The sequence below is a fragment of the Paramisgurnus dabryanus genome, chromosome 5 (assembly GCF_030506205.2).
Source record: "Paramisgurnus dabryanus chromosome 5, PD_genome_1.1, whole genome shotgun sequence".
Lineage (NCBI taxonomy): Eukaryota > Metazoa > Chordata > Actinopteri > Cypriniformes > Cobitidae > Paramisgurnus > Paramisgurnus dabryanus.
This window is the reverse complement of record NC_133341.1, coordinates 40,767,679-40,790,194: the sequence shown is the minus strand read 5'-3', so window position 1 is coordinate 40,790,194 and position 22,516 is coordinate 40,767,679. Positions and strand designations below refer to the sequence as shown.

The 22,516-nt window shown below is 38.5% G+C and overlaps 1 protein-coding gene across 1 annotated transcript in view; it reads right to left on the bottom strand.

Annotated features, from left to right (window-relative positions):
- Window positions 1–22,516, bottom strand: part of ap2b1 (adaptor related protein complex 2 subunit beta 1) — a 49,347-nt gene that overhangs the window by 26,076 nt on the left and 755 nt on the right. Inside the window, exons 3-16 of the mRNA XM_065284183.1 lie at window positions 20,530–20,635; window positions 20,243–20,378; window positions 19,874–20,119; window positions 19,487–19,677; window positions 17,035–17,256; window positions 15,137–15,257; window positions 14,225–14,320; window positions 11,083–11,198; window positions 10,820–10,985; window positions 10,594–10,692; window positions 9,901–10,160; window positions 8,202–8,394; window positions 3,054–3,095; window positions 2,545–2,691 (exon numbers count right to left, since the gene is read on the bottom strand). Of these exons, the coding sequence (XP_065140255.1) occupies window positions 2,545–2,691; window positions 3,054–3,095; window positions 8,202–8,394; window positions 9,901–10,160; window positions 10,594–10,692; window positions 10,820–10,985; window positions 11,083–11,198; window positions 14,225–14,320; window positions 15,137–15,257; window positions 17,035–17,256; window positions 19,487–19,677; window positions 19,874–20,119; window positions 20,243–20,378; window positions 20,530–20,635 (2,141 nt within the window). The remainder of the gene's footprint in view (window positions 1–2,544; window positions 2,692–3,053; window positions 3,096–8,201; window positions 8,395–9,900; window positions 10,161–10,593; window positions 10,693–10,819; window positions 10,986–11,082; window positions 11,199–14,224; window positions 14,321–15,136; window positions 15,258–17,034; window positions 17,257–19,486; window positions 19,678–19,873; window positions 20,120–20,242; window positions 20,379–20,529; window positions 20,636–22,516) is intronic.

The following is a 22,516-nucleotide window of genomic DNA, read 5'->3' as shown; positions in this document are numbered from 1 at the left end:
AAACACCTTGTCTGTTGTGGAAGACGCGCGCAAAGTCTTGCAATGCGGAACCAGGCACGAGTATTTAACAAGCATTGAGAGACACAGGCTGCGCGCATGCTTGAAACCCCTCGTCAGTTGAGGAGAAGTGCTGTTTTGGTTGACGTGCCTCTCACGGAGAAAGCACAGCCATACTCACACTCGCGCATTTGCACTCGCTCAGACTGTCACAAAGCCTCTCTGCATATTTCTTAAATCGCATCATATCGCATCCTTTCGCGATTTGCTAATCGCAACGTTGCACATCGCGATTGCGGTTCGATTTCGATTAATCGCCCAGCCCTAATTGTCTTCTTAGCAAATGGTACGAGGCAGTGTTATTTTGCCACTTGTGTGGAACAGCCTCCATGTTGGAACTAAATTTTGGGATTTTCAGTTTTTCTGAATACTAAAGGGCACCTTTTATGCCAATTTTTACAAGATGTAACATAATGGCGCTTTTCGAAATGCAAAGTACCCCACGGTTTGGTCTGGGTTAGGTCGGGTCAGCTCACCTCACTTTGGAGTGGGTAGCTTTTCCAACAAGTTTAGTATCACTTCGCAGTGGGAGGGATTATAGGCGTGTCGTTATATTTGCGCTGCCTACTGCTGTGACATCATACAAGTGAGAGAGTCGTTGTACATTCCCATACATTTATTTATTTCTCAGTTCGCCACAAAATTAAAACTGACCACCACAAATAGATGTTTGCACATCGCGTTTATCACTACCTCTGTCTCACGTGACGTTTCTGTTCAAACACCCGTGGCGTCAGTCGACGCACTCAGCTGAACCTCATTTCAGTTGCATTTAAGCATATACATTGCTGACGTGCTCGTCGCAAATGTTCTGCCACAAACTGCAAGTCTGGAAAAAATCTGTTCCTGATTCTCAACCTGTGGATGTTTTTCATCGCTATAAGGGAGTTTGGGAACTTATAGCAGAGCACAGATGACAACATGTTTACTCGAGACAGTGCAAGCTAGCACTAAGGTAAAGCTAATATTTTACATTATAGCGATGACGCTGGTAGTGACGATTCTCTCAGACCAATCGATGATCTACAGTGTTTTCACGTCACGTTTGGTATCAGCTCGGATCGCTTGTAACCCCAACCGAGGTGGTACGAAAAACGTATCTGGAACTACATACTGCACCCAATGGAAAAGCTCCCAAAAGTAAGCTGACTCGACGCAAACTAAACCAAACCGTGGGGTACTATGCAATGGAAAAGCGCCATAAGTCTCAGGTGTGCCCAGAATGTGTCTGTAAGGTTTTAGCTTAAAATACCCAATGCATCCCAATTCAGGGGCTGCGGCCTTCCAAAACCATATTTGAAGACCAATGACATCACAGGTTCGCTACGAAGGCTGTCCCAATTTGAAGGCTCCTTTACATGTAGCCTCCAAATGTGGCCTTTGTATACGGCCTTGGCTATCCCAAGATTCAATGCGCACCTGTGATGTCTGGGTATTTTGAAATAAACATTAAAAAATTTAGTTAAATAAAAGTGTATATTTTGCAAATTAAACGTCCTTGCCTTTTTATTATTATAAATAATGTTTTAGTGACGCGAATTAATATTATTGCTACATTGTGGATGCTGCGTTTTACTTTTGTAAATTTTATATACTGTTTAATCTATATTAATGTGACATTTTTTCTAAAATAAAATAAAAAATATCTGGCTCCATATTTAAAGGATAATTCCGGTATTTAACACTTTAAGTCTCATTTCTGGTTTGTTTTGGATGAACTACAGTGTTGGACACAGAAATTTTGACAATGGGTCGTGTCTGTTTAGAAGCGTCTCTTGACTGCTTCAGAATTGAAGTCAATGACCATGCACAAACATGTCATTAAAACAACACTTAACGTTCATTTTCAAAAACTGTGCTACTCACTGAGTGGTTTGTCACACTTTCACTTTACTACATTCCAAAAGCACAATATTGTATTTTTGCCCCAATACATTTCATATGTTATACTTAATTACATACAAATTCCAGTAATTACATTTATAAGTGAGTAAATGTATTTTAATTACTGTTTTAAGTGTAATGTCCTGAATAAAAAAAAATGCACATCAAATGTAATGCTTTGGAATGTAGCGAAGTAAAAGTTTCCCAGTTCAATTGTTGGGGAACAACGCAATCTATATGATCAGATAAAAGAGATAGGGCTGTCATTTATGACATTTAATTGCCTGTTTTATTACTTTGACATTTAATTCTCATACATTTGTTTCTTTGTTTATGAAATAATTTTCACACGTTGTGATTATTTAAATTAAATCTTTTGCAAGGTATTCAGTAAATATTAATACACATAACACATATTTAAAAGTAATCTGATACTGTCTCGTTTATACAGGCGCTGCAGCTCCCCCTTGTGTTTTTCAGAGAGATGTGCAATCATTACGGTGATCTGAAATCATCACGATGAGGTCAAACAATCGTGATGAAACGATTATTTAATCATTGTGACAGCCCTAACAAGAGCTAAAGATTGAGTCCAACACTCACGGTTTTTGGTGCCACGTAACCTCCTGTAGCGGTGGACATCCCTGTGGACAACTCGAACAGGTCATTGAGCCCACTGCTGAGAGCAGCAGGTGTGGGAGATGGTGCGAAAGTGTTGGGTACTGATGACGGGATGAAGTTCTGGCCCACCTGTGTCACACACACACATTCACAGATCATCAGCGTGCTGACCATCAAGGTTTTCATGATTTAAAGGCTTTCACAAATTAACTTAAAGCAACAAGGACTGATGACATAACAGCAAGACATACAAGAGCAAACAAATGTGTTTTTCAGTGCTTCATGTGCATAACGATGGGGTGCCATACATCATATCACCTCAAAGCAGGACGGAGTGCACTTTACAATTATGTTTGTGCGTGCAATAGACAGAAACAAAGCAGAACATACACCAGCAAGGACTCAACTATGCAGACTATAAAGAATGTTTGTTGCACAGCATGCTGCATGCGGACAGACGGTTACGAGCGGAGAGGGTGGAGCTCACTTACTGCAGGACTTCCACCAACACCTCCTCCAAGATCTCCCCCGAGCTGCAATAGAGAACAGATAGACCAGGACCAAAAACAATATAAAAGAGAGAGAGAGAGAGAGAGAGAGGGAAGTGATTTAGAGACATCACAGCTTAATTAACAGCAAAGACAATTTCGTGTTTACCAAAGGAAGTGATGCTACAAATCACATTTGATCTCTTCAGCGATCAACCTATATATATGATTTTTTCTTAATGTCTCACATCAACCCCACAATATCATCTAACAACTGCTGTTGATTCATACTGAGATTATGGATAAAGCTGCATAAAGAAAGAGATGATTGGTGCTCCAAAGTCAAAAGTGGTTAGTTAAAACTGAAGTCATATTTATAGACTAAAAACAGTGAATCAAATACCATTCAACTCTGATCTGTTAGAAAAGTCAAAGAATGCAGATGTTTGCACATCACGAATCACCACCTTCTCTAAGCATTCTTATAATATGCGTATGCAGTGCCCCCCGAACCACTAGGGGTCCACCTTTCTCATAATTTATGCGGTGCTGCACAGAACGATTGGCGGGTGACATTACAGTGCCGCGAGAGCAATTCGAAAGCATAACAAGCAGTCTGATCTCACGGTACTTTGATGTCATATGACAATCGGTCTCGGCAATTGCTGAATACGATTAAACACGCTTATCGACGTGCATCTTGATATAATGCGTTTTCTTACAAAGTTAGCATCCGGACAGGGCTCCAGACTAACTTTTTTCACTAGGAGCACAGTGGCCCCCAACTGAAAATTTTAGGGGCGCAACCAGAAAATTTAGGGGCACACACCATAAATCAACATGCTAACCAAATATTCAGATTTCTACTAATTTCCACTGTATTACTAATAAATACTTTAATGATAGATCCAGAAAGTACAATGTGCTGTTTCAAATTCAGTGTCACATTTTATTGTGCACTTTTGGAAAAAAAGGTCAAATTTACTGGTTGCACATGTGCGACTGGATGTAAAATTCAGTGGCACACTCTCAAATTTTAGGGGCAAAATGTCACCATTTGGGGGCAGTCCGGAGCCCTGCATCCGGAGCAGAAAAGGCTACAAATAAAGCTTGCCGAGCAGCATGTGGCTCGAGAGCCGCGCAATGAGTAACACTAGTTTAGAGCCCTTTGAAACTGTTAACTGTTGAAGTCCGCTAAAGTCCACTATATGGAGAAAAATACTGAAATGATTTCCTAAAAAAAAAAATTCTGAAAATGGAGCCATTGCTAATCGTCAATAGACTTTTTCAGATTTATTTTGATTGAAATTATGATTCAGATTGGATATACTCTATGCCCCAGAACGGCTTAATGTCATCATATCTAAAGAGTTAGTACTGTATATTTTAAAATTCATCCCCCGCAATTCTGAGTTTGTTTCATTGCAATGTCCTACAGTACAGCCTGAGCTGTATCATCATCACAGGCTCATTGGGTGCTGTTAACTCAACGATGGACATCAAGTGTAGTAAAGGGATCGCAAACATTTTGCTTTAAATCCTGCTGAACATAGCCTGACCTACAATGGCATCCTCACAAAGCTGGTGTTGTGATTTATGTAGGACGTCAGGTCTCTGGTAACTGTCGATTTGTAGAAGAGATTGGACTGAGAAGCAGCACCTGATACAGATGCTTCACATGTGCACACGCCTGTAGCAAGAAGCCTACTTGACAAATCCAATTATTCACAAGGAGGAGGCAGCCAGAGAGACATTTTTTGTAGATCCAGCCAGGACAAAAATATGTTGATTCATGTAGCATTCAAACCAGACGAGGAAGAGGCGGCAAACGCGAGTGATTTACATATTAAGTCAATGCAAAGACGCGAATAGGCGTCCTGCGGTGCGGTAAGCGCAATTGCCGCGTAGAGTGCAAATTGAGCGTTGATCTGCGCGAGTTGAAAAATCTGAACTTTTGTGGATTTTTGTGAAGTGTTAAAGGGATAGTTCGGCCAAATATGATATTAAACCCATGATTTACTCACCCCCAAGCTGTCCGAGTTGCATATGTCCATCGTTTTTCAGACAAACACATTTTCGGATATTTTAGATCTTTCAGTTGATTAAATGTAATGTAACGGGGTTCACGACCTTCAAGTCCAAAAAAAGTGCGTCCATCCTTCACAAATTAAATCCAAACCAGGATGATAAACAAAGGTAAACAAATGATAAACAAAGGTCTTCTGAGGGTAATCCGCACGGTGTTGTTGTAGAAAATCCATATTTAAAACTTTATTAACGAAAATAAATACCTTTCGGTAGCGCCTCCATCTTAGTCGCGTCCGCATTCAGGATGAGAGCTTAAGCAGCCTACGGAGGTTTCTCTGCTGCTGCTCTGTGCCCCCGCCCTCCGAATTTGTCATACGTCACTAAGAAAAGTGCGTACACTTTGCGGACGCGACTAAGATGGCGGCGCTACCGGAAGGTATTTATTTTCGTTAATAACGTTTTAAATATGGATATTTCTACAACAACACCGTGCGGATTACCCTCAGAAGACCTTTGTTTATCATCCTGGAGCCGTTTGGATTTAATTTGTGAAGGATGGACGCACTTTTTTTGGACTTGAAGGTCGTGGACTATGGGTGGACCCCGTAACATTACATTTAATCAACTGAAAGATCTAAAACAATTTCTAAAATATCCGAAAATGTGTTTGTCTGAAAAACGATGGACATATGCAACTCGGACAGCTTGGGGGTGAGTAAATCATGGGTTTAATATCATTTTTGGCTGAACTATCCCTTTAACCAATCAGTCTGCTTGCTAGCTTGCTCTAGCAGTGATGTGATTACAGGAAGCGGAGGCAGAAAAACAAAACAACAATGGAGGACAATCATCATCGCTACACAAGACATCTTTGTACTTTCACAGGAATTAAAAGGATTTTGTTTGGAAGAAAGTGAGTGAGTAAGTCGAACAATCTGGTAAGTTTACTCAATTTGAGCTATATAAGCCCCTCCCATGGTGCAAATTTACGCGTGAATGTCTCAAATGACTAGAATTTCACGCGCAGTAAACTCAAAAGCGCCCAACAATGCGCGTTTTTGCCGCCTCTTCTGTGTCTGGTGTGAACACACAGTTAGGGGATTATTTTTCCTTTTATAAAGTCCACCTATAATGTTAGTAAAGGTTTGCCTAAAAAAACTTTTAGAAGACCCTTGAACTGTTTGGAATTCACGCTGGTGTAGGGTGGCCATTCGTGCCAGTTCCACCAGACACGTCCCGAACATGTTTTCGGGTTCGTTCTACGGAAGTCGCGTTGCTCGACCGCATATACGTCATCGAGGTTCTCACATTTTAGTTAAAATACATTAAGATTTATTTATTTTAAGACATACAATCATTGTAGTTTCATTCTTACCTTGAAATGTAACGGTTGCTTTTTTGAAATTAAACCCGAAATATTAAACCTTGATGACGTATGCGGTCGACCAACGCGACTTCCGGAGAACGAACCCGAAAACATGTTCGGGACGTGTCCGGGGGAACTGGCACGAATGGCCACCCTACGCTGGTGTTCTTCTGGGTAGGCCAAGTTGCTAAATATTGAATTGGCATAATGATGTAAAACAAAGGGACTGGCAATGGAGCCTGACTTTATGTGAACATTAAAGTATGTCTACTAAAGTAAAGCAAAAGTGGGGTAAAGCAATTTTTATCAGAGCTTCTCAGTAATTTTAGTCCCATCCGAATGCTCTATGTCACTAATCATTACAAAAAGGTCTGGAGAAATTACCTCGGGTAATACTAATCCCGTGCGAATAGACCAGCTGTAAATATACACGTAAATTTCATAATTTTTTTCGTAATTTTGCATGTGTCTTTTCAAATATAGAAGTGCTTAAAGAAGCATTCACCTGCGTTCTAGGCAGTGGAACAAGTCAGTTCCTGCATACGACAGCACAGACCTTTAAATAAAAGGTCAAAATCGCTTCTCACAAGGCATGAAATTGTTTCTGAAACTGACGTTCTTCTCTCTGGTCCAATTTCTAGCTTTTCTCGTTGCATAATGCAACATAGGTAACTTCTTACTTATTTTCATGATATGATACATTTTAATGGACAAGATTCAACCCTTTACACTACATTCAATGTTTTTTACAGTATGTGTGGATATGCAGGTATTAATGGGGTGAAGAGGTGAAGCATCTCTAAGGATATGATCACAGCATTCATTTTCCAAAGTTTTAATCAACATTTTCATCTGTTAAAAAACGAACTACAGAAATACTATAAAAAAGTAGTGATGCACCGATGTATCGGCCACCGATATTTATCGGCCGATTTTTGATGAATTTGAAACCATCGGCATATCGGCAATAGCACGAGAAAGGCCGATACCGATTGTTTATTAATTAACTGCATAAAGAAATCCATTAGGTAAAAAAAAAAAAATGAGTTAATGTTGTTATTAAAGTAAATGCTGAATAGCCAAATCTGCCTTTGAAGGTTGTCATGCTGTCGTCTTATATTTGTTTTAGCTTAATTTGTGCCTCTCTTATTATGTTGGTCAGTTGAATGTTAATTAGATCCAATCCATGTTCAGTAAAAATAATTTGATGCAGAAATAAACTAGCTAATAGACCAACTGTATAGTATTGTTTACAAGTGTTTAATATCGGTATCGGCATCGGTATCGGCCAGAAGTTGTCTCTTTAAATCGGTATCGGCCCAAACAAATCCTATCGGTGCATCCCTATAAAAAAGTGAAGTTAAAATCATGACTAGGCTAAGAAACATTTAGGGGTGGTTTCCCAGACAGGGCTTATCCTAGTCCCAGACTACAATGCATGTTTGAGCTGCCTTATTTTAAAAACATCTTGCACTGACATATCTTCACATATATCGGTACCATTATTTTGTCACAAGATGCACACCAGTATTGTTATTTGTAAGGTGTGTTTGTAAAAACTACTTAAATGTCCTAATATAACGAAAGCCTAGTCCTGGATTAATCTAAACCCTGTCTGGGAAACTGCTCCTTAGAGTTTATCCGATTCTTTTGACAATTGTCAGTAATAGAAAATATAAACTTCCAACAGTTTTACAGTAGAATAAATTGCATTGTAACAAATCAGAAAAATACAACAAAAAGACAAAACCACGCACCAGACTATCAAGACCACCGCCAAGAAGATCCACTGCTCCCATCTGCATGGAAGACACCTGGGGTACGTTGACAGGGGGGCCGAGGTCCAGATTAAGCAAATCTCCCAGAAGGTCACCCTGAGATGGAATGACCTGAGGTTGATCGATAGAAGCAGTCGGGCCGACACTGACTGGACTCTCCCCGGTGTCGATACTACAAGAGTAAAAAAAACTGAGCTGGGTAAACAATGAATAGAAACGATAAGCCAAGCTTTGTTGTGATCAAAAGCAACAACATGCCACTGGTTTCAATGAGCAGCCCATTGTATTACTGGACTATGGTTGATTCAAAAATTCTGTCCCAGTCGGAGACAAAACAATCATGATTTCCACAGCTTCTAAGAAGAACAATCAAAATGACTTCCTAACATTTTATAGAGACTACATACACAAAAAGCAATTTTCCATATGTGAGCATTCATACACACAAATTGAACTTTACTATTGGTCATTTTTTCTTTGAGGTTACTAGCCTTTCCAGACCTGGAAAACACTATTTAAACAATTTCCAACACTGAATTCAGCTCCAATGATTCAGCTAAATGGGTCCTAAAAACATCATCAAAGTAGTCCATGTGACATCATTGGGTCAGTAAGAATGTGTTGAAGCATCGAAAATACATTTTGGTCCAAAAATAACAAAAATTACGACCTTAATCAGCATTGTCTTCTCTTCCAGTTCTGTTGTGAACGCATGCACGAGACTGAAGTCACGTGACTGCAGTGACGCAGCTGACGTGTTATCTGGTGCGCCCCAGCTTTTTATTTTTTGTGCGCCCGAGCTTCTTTGAAGTCTGAGGGAGATGCACACTGTAGGTTTGAATAAAAAAAACTTTGCAAACATGTCTGAGGATAACACGTCAGTTGCGTCACTGCAGTCACATGACTTTAGTCTCGTGCACGCGGTTCACAACAGAACCGGAAGAGAAGACAATGTTGAATAAATTCGTAATTTTGTTATTTTTGGACCAAAATGTATTTTTGATGCTTCAACACATTCTTACTGACCCACTGATGTCACATGGACTACTTTGATGATGTTTGTATTACCTTTCTGGACATGGACAGTATACCGTACGTAGATTTTTTATGGAGGGTCAGACATCATTTTCATTTTTGGGTGAACTAACCCTTTAAAAAGTCAAATAAATCTTTGGTGTCCCTGAAGAACATATGTAAGGTTTTAGCTCAAAATACCATATAGATCATTTATTATAACATGTTAAAATTGCCACTTTTTAGGTGTGAGCAAAAATTTGCCGTTTTTGGGTGTGTCCTTTTAAATGCAAAGGAGCTGAGGAAATGCAAATACTGATCACCATAATGGTGGTTTATTGAAATTGAAACTGTCTTTTTGCTGTTTGAAACAATTGTGCTGTCAATTATTTTATCTCTATCTCTGTAGTAAATGGCAGTGCCGTTGTTAGATTAAATGCAGATTAAGGGGTGGTATTATTATAATAAGATCCCCTTTTGACATCACAAAGGGAGCTACATTTCAATTAGCTATTTTTTCACATGCTAGCAGAGAATATTTACCCAAAACTAAGTTACTGGGTTGATCTTTTTCAAATTTTTTAGGTTTATAAAAGCACTGGGGACCCAATAAAAAAAAGTCAGATTTTCATTACATGTCCCCTTTAAAAGTCTGAATCAGTACCTGCCGTGCTGGATGGGCAAGTGTTTGCGGTGAATGCCATGGCTTCCTTCCACAAAGGCATTGGGGGGTTTGTGGTAGACGGAGGCCAGGGAGCCAATGTGGCAGATGAGCTCATCCAACAGGGTGGGCTCAATCAGGTCCGTCTCCTCAGAGATCAGAGGTTTCTCAGACAGCACCACCTCTTTAGCGGTCACAGGGTCGGTGGACAGCAGACGCCAGTAGATGTAGCCGCGATCGCGCAGGTCAGGGTTATCGGAGTCCTGAAAGGAAGTTGAAAAGAAATGGTCAGACAATGAGATAACAGTGATTATAATGTGAACTGATAGACAATGTGGCTAAAAATGTACGAAAAATGAATATGCAACCAGATGGTGGCTATAATACGAACTCATGAACAAGCATTGTGTGAAGGGCTTGTGTGAAGTATTCATGATGATTGTATAATGATGCACGTCATGTGTGAGATGGGCTGATGCCGAAAGCTGAATCTGTGATTAAAATATATATTGGCTATATATAAAATGAACCAATTCATAGGTCAGACAGTTCGTTTCCTATTCAATTTGATTGTTATTACTTGTTCACTAAAGCTCATAAAAGGCAATCACACAGTATAAATCTGTTGCTTTGTGTATGTTGTGCATATGAATTGTAATTTTGTTTACTAAACTTCCTATTTATTGTTAATCTCACCTGAGTGGCCAGACTGAGCACTTGCTGAACCAGCTCTTGGGTCTCTGAGGGCTTCTTCAGGAACAGCTTCACTATGGCTGTCAGCAAAGTCAGCTGGACCTGAATGCAACATATCAGATCAAATAGATCAGGTAAAGCACATAGCTTTGAACAGAACCAGAATAACAAAAAAAACATGAACCCCGATAAACAGAAATCTCTCAACGTGTGACTGTGAATATCAAACCTGAGTGCTTTCATCATGGAAGCCCTCGAGGAAGCTCTCCAGGAGCTCATCCGCGTTGTCAATGCGCTCTGCGTATTCGCCCACAATCCAGATCATGGCCGCTCGAGCGTCAGGTTCATCCAGAGAGTCCAGGTTCTCACACAAAGTGGCGATTATGCTCTCATACCTGCAAATGAGAAAAATTAAAGCAGCCTTTTAGTATGCAAGTGCATGTGTTATTTTACAGGTATTTGTCAAAAACAACGTTTGTAACGTAAGCTGACTTGTTAGGATATTTGCGGAAGATGTCTCTGATGACCACAATCGCCTCTTGCACCACGTAATTGACTTTGGTCTGGATGAGGTCCAGGAGGGTGCTGACACAACGCTCAGCAGATTGCTGTACACATAAGAGAAAACTCAGTCACTGGTATACATTGGAACAATAAAAAGAAAAATACCATGAGAAATTTACCATAACGCTGAAAACATAACATTGGCCCTACTACAGCATATTAATATCCAGCAAATGAAAAGGAGGGGGTTATGAATGCAGTGTTGCATAGTTTAACTCTTTCACCGCCATTGACAAATTAACTCGTCAATTAAGAGATTTCCGTCAATCCTTAATACCGCTATTATCCACCAGGAGCTCTTCCGTAACTTAAAAGAGTTAAATGTTAGTTTCAAAGCTGAGATTTACCAAACTAGACCCGGACTGCGGACTAAAGCTAAACACAAAGCAGACACTAGGTACATTCCACAACCAAAAAATCTGTTTGTAATCGTATCGATGGCTCAATTGGATTGAAAAGCCATCATTTAAACACCTAAATCAATATGATTGAGCTTAGTCTAATGCAAATTAGGGGTGATGTAGTCCGATCTGTGATCCGATCATCAGGAGAAAAGTATGCATGTAAACGCATGAAGTAGTATTTTCTCAATCGGATGCAAAAATGCCTTGTGCACATGCACAGAAGGATTTTGCTTACGTTTACGTCTTATATTTACCTCTGATTTATTGATTCTTGTCACAGAAACATGCAATAGCAAGGCAATGGCAACACACATTATTTAGGTAATTGGTTCACGCGCTGTGTATTCTACAACGTTCATGACATTTTTATAACATTACATAAGGTAATAAAATAGCGCTGTGCCTTTGAAAAGTGTGTTTTCTTTGTCCAAATCTGAAAACGTATTTTTGTTCTATTTAACTTTGTACATTTATCCAGAGATAAAGCGTTAACTCAACGAGAGATGCTGTGCACTGCGTTGCCAAGTCCTCTCCTTTTTTGCAAACTTCATATTTGAAGGTATTTTAAACTGTTTCAGCGAATTGATTATGTTTTGCGGGATAAAGATTAGTTATTGGTATACGGGCTGCACTGAAAAAATTTTTATTTTTATAACTAAGTATTTTCGTCTTGTTTTCAGTACAAAAAACTAAACATTTTTGAATTCAGAAGCATTTTCTTGATAAGCAAAATGACCTAAGAAAATTAAGCCCTATTCGGACGGGATTAGTTTTACAGGGGGACCTCTGAGAAAATCGTGCTTCTCAGAGGTCCTCTGTGTTTTTAATCCCGTCCGAATCGGCCATGTCTGTGTTTTTCTCTGACGACCTCCGTAAAAATTCCAGAGCAATTTACCTACTGTTTTTCGCCGAACTCAGAGGTCCTCTGAGAAATTTAATCCCGTCCGGATGCAAATGTCTGTGTTTGCCCGCAATATCTTTTGAAAACGCGGTTCATTTCGTGTTTTGGCCAACTTGATCTGCCGTAAGGTCTTACTAATGCGCGTATATTGTATTTCCTGAGTCCCATTCATTCAGATATGAATGTTTTTTCGCATTCGGCAAAATAAAATAATTAAATAAAGACGAGCTGAATATCATACACTGTTAAGACTAAACACTGATATATCATTAACATTATAAGAAACTCCGTTCAAAGTTGTTCAACTCCGGAATGGTAATGTTAATTAATAAAGATATTAAATTGTATTAATCATTATTTCTTCATTATTTTGTGTTTGTTATAAGCAGACAGTTATATAAAACACGTAGGCTAATGTTACTTTAGTAGGATTTGTATATTTTATTTTGATTTGTTAAAATTAAATTAATAAATTACATGTTCTGTCATGATTTTACATTTAAAGCAAAATATTAAACATTACAAACACGCGTATCCAGAGCACGTGCTACTGCAACGCCCAAATGCATGAAACAGACACTCCCATCTCTGGAATAGCCTGCATCATTTTAATCCCGTCCGAATCGGTACATAAAATCACAGACGTCCTGGGGGACACGCTGAAACTCAAACGTCGTTTGGAAAACTAATCCCGTCCGAATAGTGCTTTAGTGTAGTTTTAAGACAAAAACAAACATAAAAATGTAAGTGAATTTGTGTTTAGAACAATGGGGCAAGCAAAAAATCTTGAACTTAATTACCCCATTGGCAGATTTGTGCTTGTTTAAAGCAGTGGTTCTCAAACTTTTTCAGCATGCGGCCCCCCTTATGTATGGTGCGTACCTTTGCGGCCCCCACCAAAAAAAATTTATGACAAATTTGTTCTAAAACATAAAATTTTTTAGAATAACAAAACATTTAATTATACAAAGTAGTGCTGTTGGTTAGTAGCCTTATTTTTATAAGTTTAATTACACAGAATTCATGATAAATTAATGTATTTTATAAAATATCATAAAACTGGGGCCCCCCGGCACCATCTCGCGGCCCCCAGTTTGACAACCACTGGTTTAAAGCACAAATTCACATAAATTGTATTTTTTGGTCTAAATGATTTGTCTTATTAAGAAAATACATACTGATTTAAATATTTGTAGATATTTGTACCGAAAACAAGACAAACATACGAAGCAAGAAAGACTTTTTTTGCAGTGTGTGAATAGTCATTGGGATGCTTTTGTGCTAGTTTTGAATGTGCATTGGGCTGGTTTTTATACGGGAATCTGGCAATCCTGGCTGTGCGCTTGCACAGAATTTTAGTTCGGATTATATAGAATGTACATGTAAACAAACATTTAATCAGATTGCAATGTTAAAGGAACAGTATGTAAGAAATGTAAATCAATTAATCATAAAATGGTCCTGATATGTCACTAGACATTAAGAAATCATTTTCATTTCAAATACTTATATCACTGACAACAGTGGTCCAACCAGGATATTGTCATTTAAAAAGTAGGGTTGCAGCCCTCAACTGATGTTTATGTTGTCATGTTGTGTATTGACCACCAGTTGTGATTGCAGTAGCAGTTTTGGCCACAATCCTACATACTGTTTCTTTAAGTGTACCGTCTTAACCTGCAATCGGATTAAATTCAGTTGGATTGACAAAATGTTGTGCATGTAAACAAAGCCACTCTGGCTTAATGAATGGGATTCATCTTACTTCCACTTTGATAGCACAACGGCCAATGGCACGAACTGCTTTCCGAACAAAGTCAACATCCACCTCGGTGGCGTATTCTTTTAGTTCAGCCAGCACCTATAAATCGAAGGCAGATACATTTTTAGATACATTTCATTTTCTACAGACTTTATTGACCCCCCCAAAAGAACATTGGGCCAATCCCCTCCGACTCTCATAAGTTCACAAACCTGAGAGAAAAATGTCTGATAATAGCATCTAGTAACAATCGGAAAAAAATTATTTGCTAAGAGTAATTAACAATAAATGATGCAGTGAATTACAGTGAAATGTAGCAGAACGTTTTCTTGACAGAGGCAGCTGTGAGTACAGATGTTGTTTTTACACTGAACATGATTGGTTTGAGCGTGTTGGATTGGTGTGTTTTGTCAAACTGAATGACACAAATCCTGCCACCGAACAGAATGTGGAAAAGCTCTCGTTCCTTTTGGGCACAATTCTTGGATTTCCAAAAAGATGACAATAGATTAGGGAGGAAAATCCATTGAGCTCTGCTAAATATTTCATCTTTGCAACACATACTGCACAGCACAATCATGATTTTTTATAATATCTTCTTTTGTGTTCAACAGAATAAAGAAACTTATAAATGATGACAGCATTTTCATTTCGTGTGAACTATCCCTTTAACAATTATAAATCTTAGGGGAACTGTTGCAAAAGTGTCCCCTGAGTATTTTCGCCAGCATCACAGCATGTTTATGACTGTAAATCTATGACAGAGTCTGTGGTTTGTTCATTTGCATACAAAACCACAAAAAGTAATGAAACTTGAGCTTAAATATAGTTCCATAGAGGTATAAAGGTTTAGGAACAACCGTGTTTCATATTTGCTTTAATCAACAGGTGAGGGCAAAATATCTTTTGGTGTACCTGGGCAATGTTGGCATGAGAGGCCAAACGAATCATGATGTCCAGTTTCTCCAGCTTGACGTAGATGGGGTCATTGTACTTTACGAAAAACACTTTAATCTCTTGTTTTAAAATCTCAGGCCTGCAAGGGAAGAGAAAAAATGAGATGACTGATGAAAACATTGCTTCAACCAAAACATTCGGATAACAGTAAACTAGGGAATATTGCCATCTAGTGACTGTAAAGAATGACCCTGTTTACACCAGGTATCTTAAATGATCTAATCACAGGCGTAAAATGTGTTCAAAATGTTTTGTGATCGTATTATTCAAACCACATTCAGTGGCCAGAAACGCATGAATTTGCAGTGTAAACTCTGAACCGACCTGACCACTTTAATAGATTTTTTTGTTCTCCATCAACATGCAATTATACATTGAGATATGTACACAAATGCGTAGGCAACAGCCAAATAAGTTTGAACCTTTATCCTCCAACCGGTCATAGATAACCAACCAATGACTACACAGTGTATATGCAAAGCTACAGGCTAATTATAACAGCAGGCTTGCTATGTGCTTTCATACTGCATCGGCACTTTCGAACAAAAGATTTGGGATCTAAGCATTTACTCGATAGTGACCCAAAATTATAAAATTGGTTTTGGGAGTTGGACATTAAGAATTATTATTACTGTCCAAACAATTTCGGATTAAGCCCTGGACACATTTTTTTCTACTTCGATTTACAGCGGGGAAAATAAAGTATTTGACACATCAGTATTTGACACAACAGATTTCAGGTGATCTCTTGGCTTTCTATGCCATTTTGCACCTTGTTCTCTTCATGTGTTCAATACTTATTCCTTGTGTCATTTCACTTTATTTATTATGACTCAACTTGTATACTTAAATGTTCTGATTTCTTTGTATGAATTCAATATTATGCTTGATGACTACATCTGGTGGAAATTTTGTGTCAATAGCCCACTTAGAAATCCCCTTACTGATAAAAATGCTGATGTGTCAAATACTTATTTTCCCTGCTATATTGTTTCACTTAAAAATATATCACAACACAGATCCAAGAATTGTGGGTTGCAAACTCGTGAGTCATGCCAATTATAAACTACTAAAGTAAAAATAGAGATGAAACTGTATGAAAATTGTACATCATGATTATAGTGACCAAAATCACCACTATTATCAATATTATTATGATTCTGCGAACAATTTCTAGAAATGTAAAAAAAAGTACTGATGCAAACCAAATTTAAAATAGATTTTGACATGTAAGTGCACTTTTGTTCGCATAAACATCAAATAAATAACATTAACACTATTCATGGCACATTTGGGGTCGTGAGATAAATGTTCATATAGTTCAGATAAAACACAAGTGAGTAAGTCAGATTTGTATATAAACACAGGACAAATCAGCAAGTCATCTGTCTGTATATGTTGTGAGAAATAGGGTGTACTTTAGGACACAGGAGTAAGCTGCATGACACCTGCGCTCACAGCAATTGCGGAAGAAACAAACAAAGTAGAAAGGAGCATTAAACTTATCAGATCACATCATTTAATGGAAAATGAATAGAAAAGATGAATCTGTCTAAAGATATATAAAGTAAACGTGTCAGTACAACTAAATTTCCCCAAATGTGAAATTTTTTGGATTTAAACTCAGTCAGTGAAGCACTGTCATCACAAACACATGTAAGAAGATGTGAATAAATGTGTTTGTCTCACGTTATTGCAGAAACTGGTTAATGCTGGACAGGGGTTTGAGCTGTGACACTGGCATGGTTAAACAGTAAATAAAAAATCATGCATTGGACATTTTTATTGTGGTTAACCATAAAACCAGTAATCGTTACATCTCTAAATAAAACACATCATACAATGAGCAGACTAACCGTTTCTGCACAATAAGGTTGATGTTCCTGAGGGCCACATACTGGACCTCAGGCTCTCCAGACAGCAATGTGACGAGAGGAGGGGAGAGCTTCTTCAGCAGGGTGTTGTAGTAGTCCGAGTCTTTGGGCAGGAGCTCCAGAAACTTCATAAGTACCTTTACTGCCGACAGCACCACGGCTGAGTTAGCATGGGACAGGCGAGGGGTCACACGCTCACAGATGCTAAAAGAGTCAGAAAGACAATATTGGCATATGTATCAAAAATGTAAAAAAAAAAGGCCAAAAGTACTGACATCAGAGAAGGTTTTTTTTTAAATACCTATGGATTTACACTGTAAATCTTGATGCCCAATTAGATTTTTTTGCCTGTATACCATTTTTTTTTTCTTTTAAAAGCGACTTCCGGTATCTGCATTTACACTAAACACTTAGCAAAACAATTCAAGGTAGACATACTGACCCAGAACAGCTTAAGCCACAGAAAAAGTAAAATGTTGCGATATGCAATGGAAACAGACAAAATGCTTACACAAGATTATTGAGCTTAATTTCTGTAATAGGACATAAAACTTCAACATTACTGCACTAAGTGGAGCTGTCGTCATTTATTGCGCTGCTAAGAAGAGACATGTGATAGCTGGTGGTGTGTCGCATTTTTAATGACGCACGACACGTCTTGACATGGGTATATCAGATCTGTCTGTTTACATGCAGACAGAATGCATGTATCCGATTTATATCAGATTTATTTCCACATATGAATGATGCCTGAAACCGATTATCAGAATTTATTTGCTTTTTCCTGCTTACTAGGGCTGGGACAACGCATCGACATGGCAAAAAATACGTAGATGGGCGTCGATTCATCAGACCCAAACTAGCGGCGCCGTAGAGTAGTAGCAACGCGAGTGGCTCCAGTCCATGCCGGTTTTACACAGAAAGTGTGAGGAGTGCGTAAGCGGCGCGTGTTTTTTTCAGCGCCCATGTTAACAAGCATGCACCCCGCCGCATGAGAAGCGCGAGCTTGCGGTTTGCTGCGCTGCTCGTGCTCAATTAAAGTGACAGTGCTTTTTATGGTTTAAATGCTCGTGGATTGATGCGAAAAAGTGTCATTTTACCATAAAATCATGAATGTGATGCCAAGTGCGTTTTAAACAGTCAAGACTTTGAGCAATTTAACAGAAAGCAATGAAATATGTAAAAACACACTGTTGCCAGAAGACTGCACTTTCATTCACTCTCTGCCCAGCAGTAAATGAGTCCTCATCTATCTTAATAAACTTAAGAGAAAGAGATTTAATAATGTATGTGCTTCTTAAGTCTATAATTGTGTTTATATCTGTCATTACATGGACTAGAACCGCACAAAAACAATGTGGATTAAACAAATCAAGTTATAAAAATTACACTGTGAGACCATCAAAAGGCACATTGAAGAGGTTTTGCTCATAAATGCATGTAAAATAAAGAAATGTGAACTTGAAATTTTTATACTGTTACTAAACTGCAAAGTATGCGTTGCAAATGTTTTATTGAATGCTACCTCTGACTAAGAATTAATTATTTTGCAGTCTTTTTTATTTTGAAATTTTAAGAGCAATAAACATATAGGTATTGAAATGTTTCCATTCAGATATGTAAATCAATATGTATAAATTGCTATTAGTTAATTAATGGGGAGATAATAATCGCTAGATTAATCGTTTAAAAAATAATCGTTTATCCCAGCGCTACTGCTTACACATCCGTGGGTCATATCCGATCTGTGCCACATGAGGGAAAAATTCAGAATTGAGTCACTTCAAACATGCAATGTAAATGCGGCCTAAATTTGGTTATTTGGTTATATGGTTATTTTCCTGAACTGGTGCATGCCGGTGTCGTAAACGCGCATGTGACGAGAGCCAGCGTGAGCAGACTTTTGCGTTTTACCCCTTTAGACAGGAACGCGATGGTAGAGCGTTTTTAAGATTTCCACTCTGGTGGGTGTTTTCACTTTTTGCGTTTTTAAGCCCCAAAAACGTCATCGGCGTGTAAACGAAATGCACATACGATAAAATATTTGTACGTTTTCACCCTTGAGCGTTCTTGTGTAAACAGGGTCTAAGAATCAACCATTTACTAGTTTGAAACAAAGATGATTGACCTAAACATGTCTGGGCAGAAACCACAATTTATTTTAACATCAAATCTAATTTGTTTTTTGGTATGCAAATTTACTTACACAGATAAGAAGAACAACTTGTCTGTTGCATAATAAACTCAAAGAGAACCGTGAAAGGACACAAACTTTAGATGATAAACTTCACGAGTCACTACACAAAACTAAAAGTCTCTCTCATTGAAACATGTTTATCCGCATTTTTGCAAAACACCTGAAGGCACCCAAATTTACCACAATCAAGTGCATACTTGGAAAGAACAGCAGCTATGAGAAGTATTGCCCTCTCACCTCTGGGCCTCGCGTTCGTCTTTGGGGTTATAGTTGGACAGGCAGTCCAGGATGAAGATCTGACCCCACTCGGTGCACTCGTTGAGGGCCGTCAGGAGTTTATTGATGTTTTGAGGATTGAGGTCCAGAAGGTTGCTGTTAGGGTGAGACTCACTAATCTCAGACAGAGCCGCGACTGCGTTAGCCACAACCTGGGAAGAATTCAAACTACAGTCAAGTAACCATAAACGCTGACGTAAAGTGAAAAATAAATACAGAAGATGAATTTGAGATGCATGTTCAAACCAGGTGTGAAACGCCCACCTCAACTGACTGGATCAACGGAGACACCAGGTGCAAACAGGATCATCATCATTCACTCAATGAAATAAATCCAGAATATCTCACCATGGGGTTGGAGTCAGCGATCAGATCCCTGAGAGAATCCAGAAAGCCCTGGTCCTCCACCATCTGGGCATTGATGTCATGCAGCTTGGCCACACATACTGCAGCGGTCTTCCTCACATAGGGGTCTTCATCCTTCAGACACTTCCGTAAGGGCTCACACAGGTATTCAGTGATCTTATCCACACGGATGCAACCCATCGTGCGCACAGCCAAAGCCCGGATCAGTGGGTTTGGATCCTCACAGTCCTGAAATGTGGAAAGAAAAACTTCAGACATCCTGGTGGAATTTCACACAAATAACAATGCCATACCACTCATATTTAAGTTTTTGACTTTGAATCGGATTAATCCAAATTTAATTGATATTACCTTGACAAAGCTGTTAACGGCCATGATGGCCATGTCAGGCTGGCTCTTGGCATAGTTCATTAGGTATAGATAAACCAGTTTCTTCAGCTCCAGGTTATCAGTCTGCATGCAGTTCACCACATCTGGAAATAAGGAACTAAAGAAGGAAGAAAACATGTATATAAGGAAACAAATATATTACATTATCTGTTACAGTGGTATAAACCTGGAAAATAATGTTATAAGTGATTTTAATAGCAAGGATGCACATTGGGTTTTGAATAGGTATGCTAAAAGAGCTTACATACCTGACATCCTTGCCCACTGTCATGGCCGCAATGACTTTCTTGACCGCCTCTTTCCTCTTCTCCTTTTTCTCATTGTTCAGCTCTGCCTTCAGCTCAAAGATCTCACCTAAAACAGAGCAAAATGATAAGATTACTTGTGGGTGATAAATGCTTTTTAATGGTCAATGCTAATATGTATATTTTTTAACTAGGGCTGTTAAATGATTAAATGCATACAAAATAAAGTTTGTGTTTGCCTAATATATGTGTGTGTGTAATAATTATGTATATATAAATACAAATACATTATAATTTAAGAAAATATATATTTATTTTTTTATTTTTTAATGATAATGTATATAAATTAGTTTTTAAAAATAAATATAATATACTTTTTTTTTTACTTTTATTTTGTATGTAATTAATAGTTTGACAGCCCTAGCAATGCTCTACCAATTGAGCTACAGAAGCAGATATTTAAAGGGGGTCATATCATGAAAATCTGACTTGTTCCATGTTTAAGTGCTATTATTGGGCTTCTATTAACCTAATAGAAGTAAACCATTCTTTGCAAGCACGTGAAAAAATAGGTAATTGAAATTTGTCTCCTCTTGTGAGGTCAGAAGGGGATCATACCACCCCTTTAGGGCTGGGACAACGCGTCGACGTAATCGACGACGTCGACGCAAAAAATACGTCGACGCAAAATATGCGCGTCGATTCGTCAGACCCAAAAAGGCGGCGCAGTAGTATCAACGCGAGTGGCTTCAGTCCACGCCGGTTTCACACAGCAAGGGTGAGCAGAGCCTGCGGCCGCGCGGCGCGTGGTTTTTTCAGCGCCCATGTTAACAAGCATGCACCCCGCCGCATGAGCAGCACGAGCTCGCGGCTCGAAACGGATATAAACGGAGGTCGGAGCCAGCCGCAAATACTTGGGTGGCTCTGTAGCAACAGTGCTGCAATCGTTTCTGCGTGGTTCTGCTGCGCTGCTCACGCTCAATTAAAGTGAAAGTGCTTTGTTTATGGTTTAAATGCTCGTGGATTTACGCGAAAAAGTGTCATTTTACCATAAAATCATGAATGTGATGCCTAGTGTGTTTTAAACAGTCATTTGAGCAATTTAACAGAAAGCAATGAGATATGTCACTGTTGCCAGAAGACTGCGCTTTCATTCACTCTCTGTCCAGCAGTAAATGAGTCCTAATCTATCTTAACAAACTTAAGAGAAAGAGATTTAATAATATATGTGCTTCTTAAGTCTATAATAAGTCTATCTTAAGTTTATATCTGTCATTAAATGGACTAGAACAGCACGAAAACAATGTGGATTAAACAAATCTAGTTATAAAAATTACACAGACCATCACAAGGCACATTGAAGAGGTTTTGCTCATTAATGCATGTAAAATAAAGTAATTTGAACTTGAGATTTTTATACGGTTACTTAACTGCACAGTATGCACTGCAAAAGCTTTATTGAATGCTACCTCTGTCTAAGAATGCATTATTTTGCACTTGTATAGTCTTTTTATATTTTTAAATTTTAAGAGCAATAAAGATATATTGAAATGTTTACATTCAGATATGTAAATCAACATGTATAACTTGCTATTAGTTAATTAATGGGGAGATAATCGAGAATCGAATCGAATCGAAGTCGAATCGGACTGACAAAATGAATTGTTAGATTAATCGATGCATCGAAAAAATAATCGCTAGATTAATCGTTAAAAAAATAATCGTTTATCCCAGCCCTACACCCCTTTATCTGCACTATGCAACCACAGCACTGCCATTTAGTGCAGAGATCAGCTCATTTGCATTTTAAAGGACACACCCAAAATGGCACATTTTTGCTTGCACTTTTGTGGCAATTTTAACATGTTATAATAAATGATCTATATGGTATTTTGAGCTAAAATTTCAAATACGTACTCTGGGGTCACCAAAGATTTATTTGACATCTTAAAAAAAATCTTGTGAAATGTCCCCTTTAATGATCAAAAAT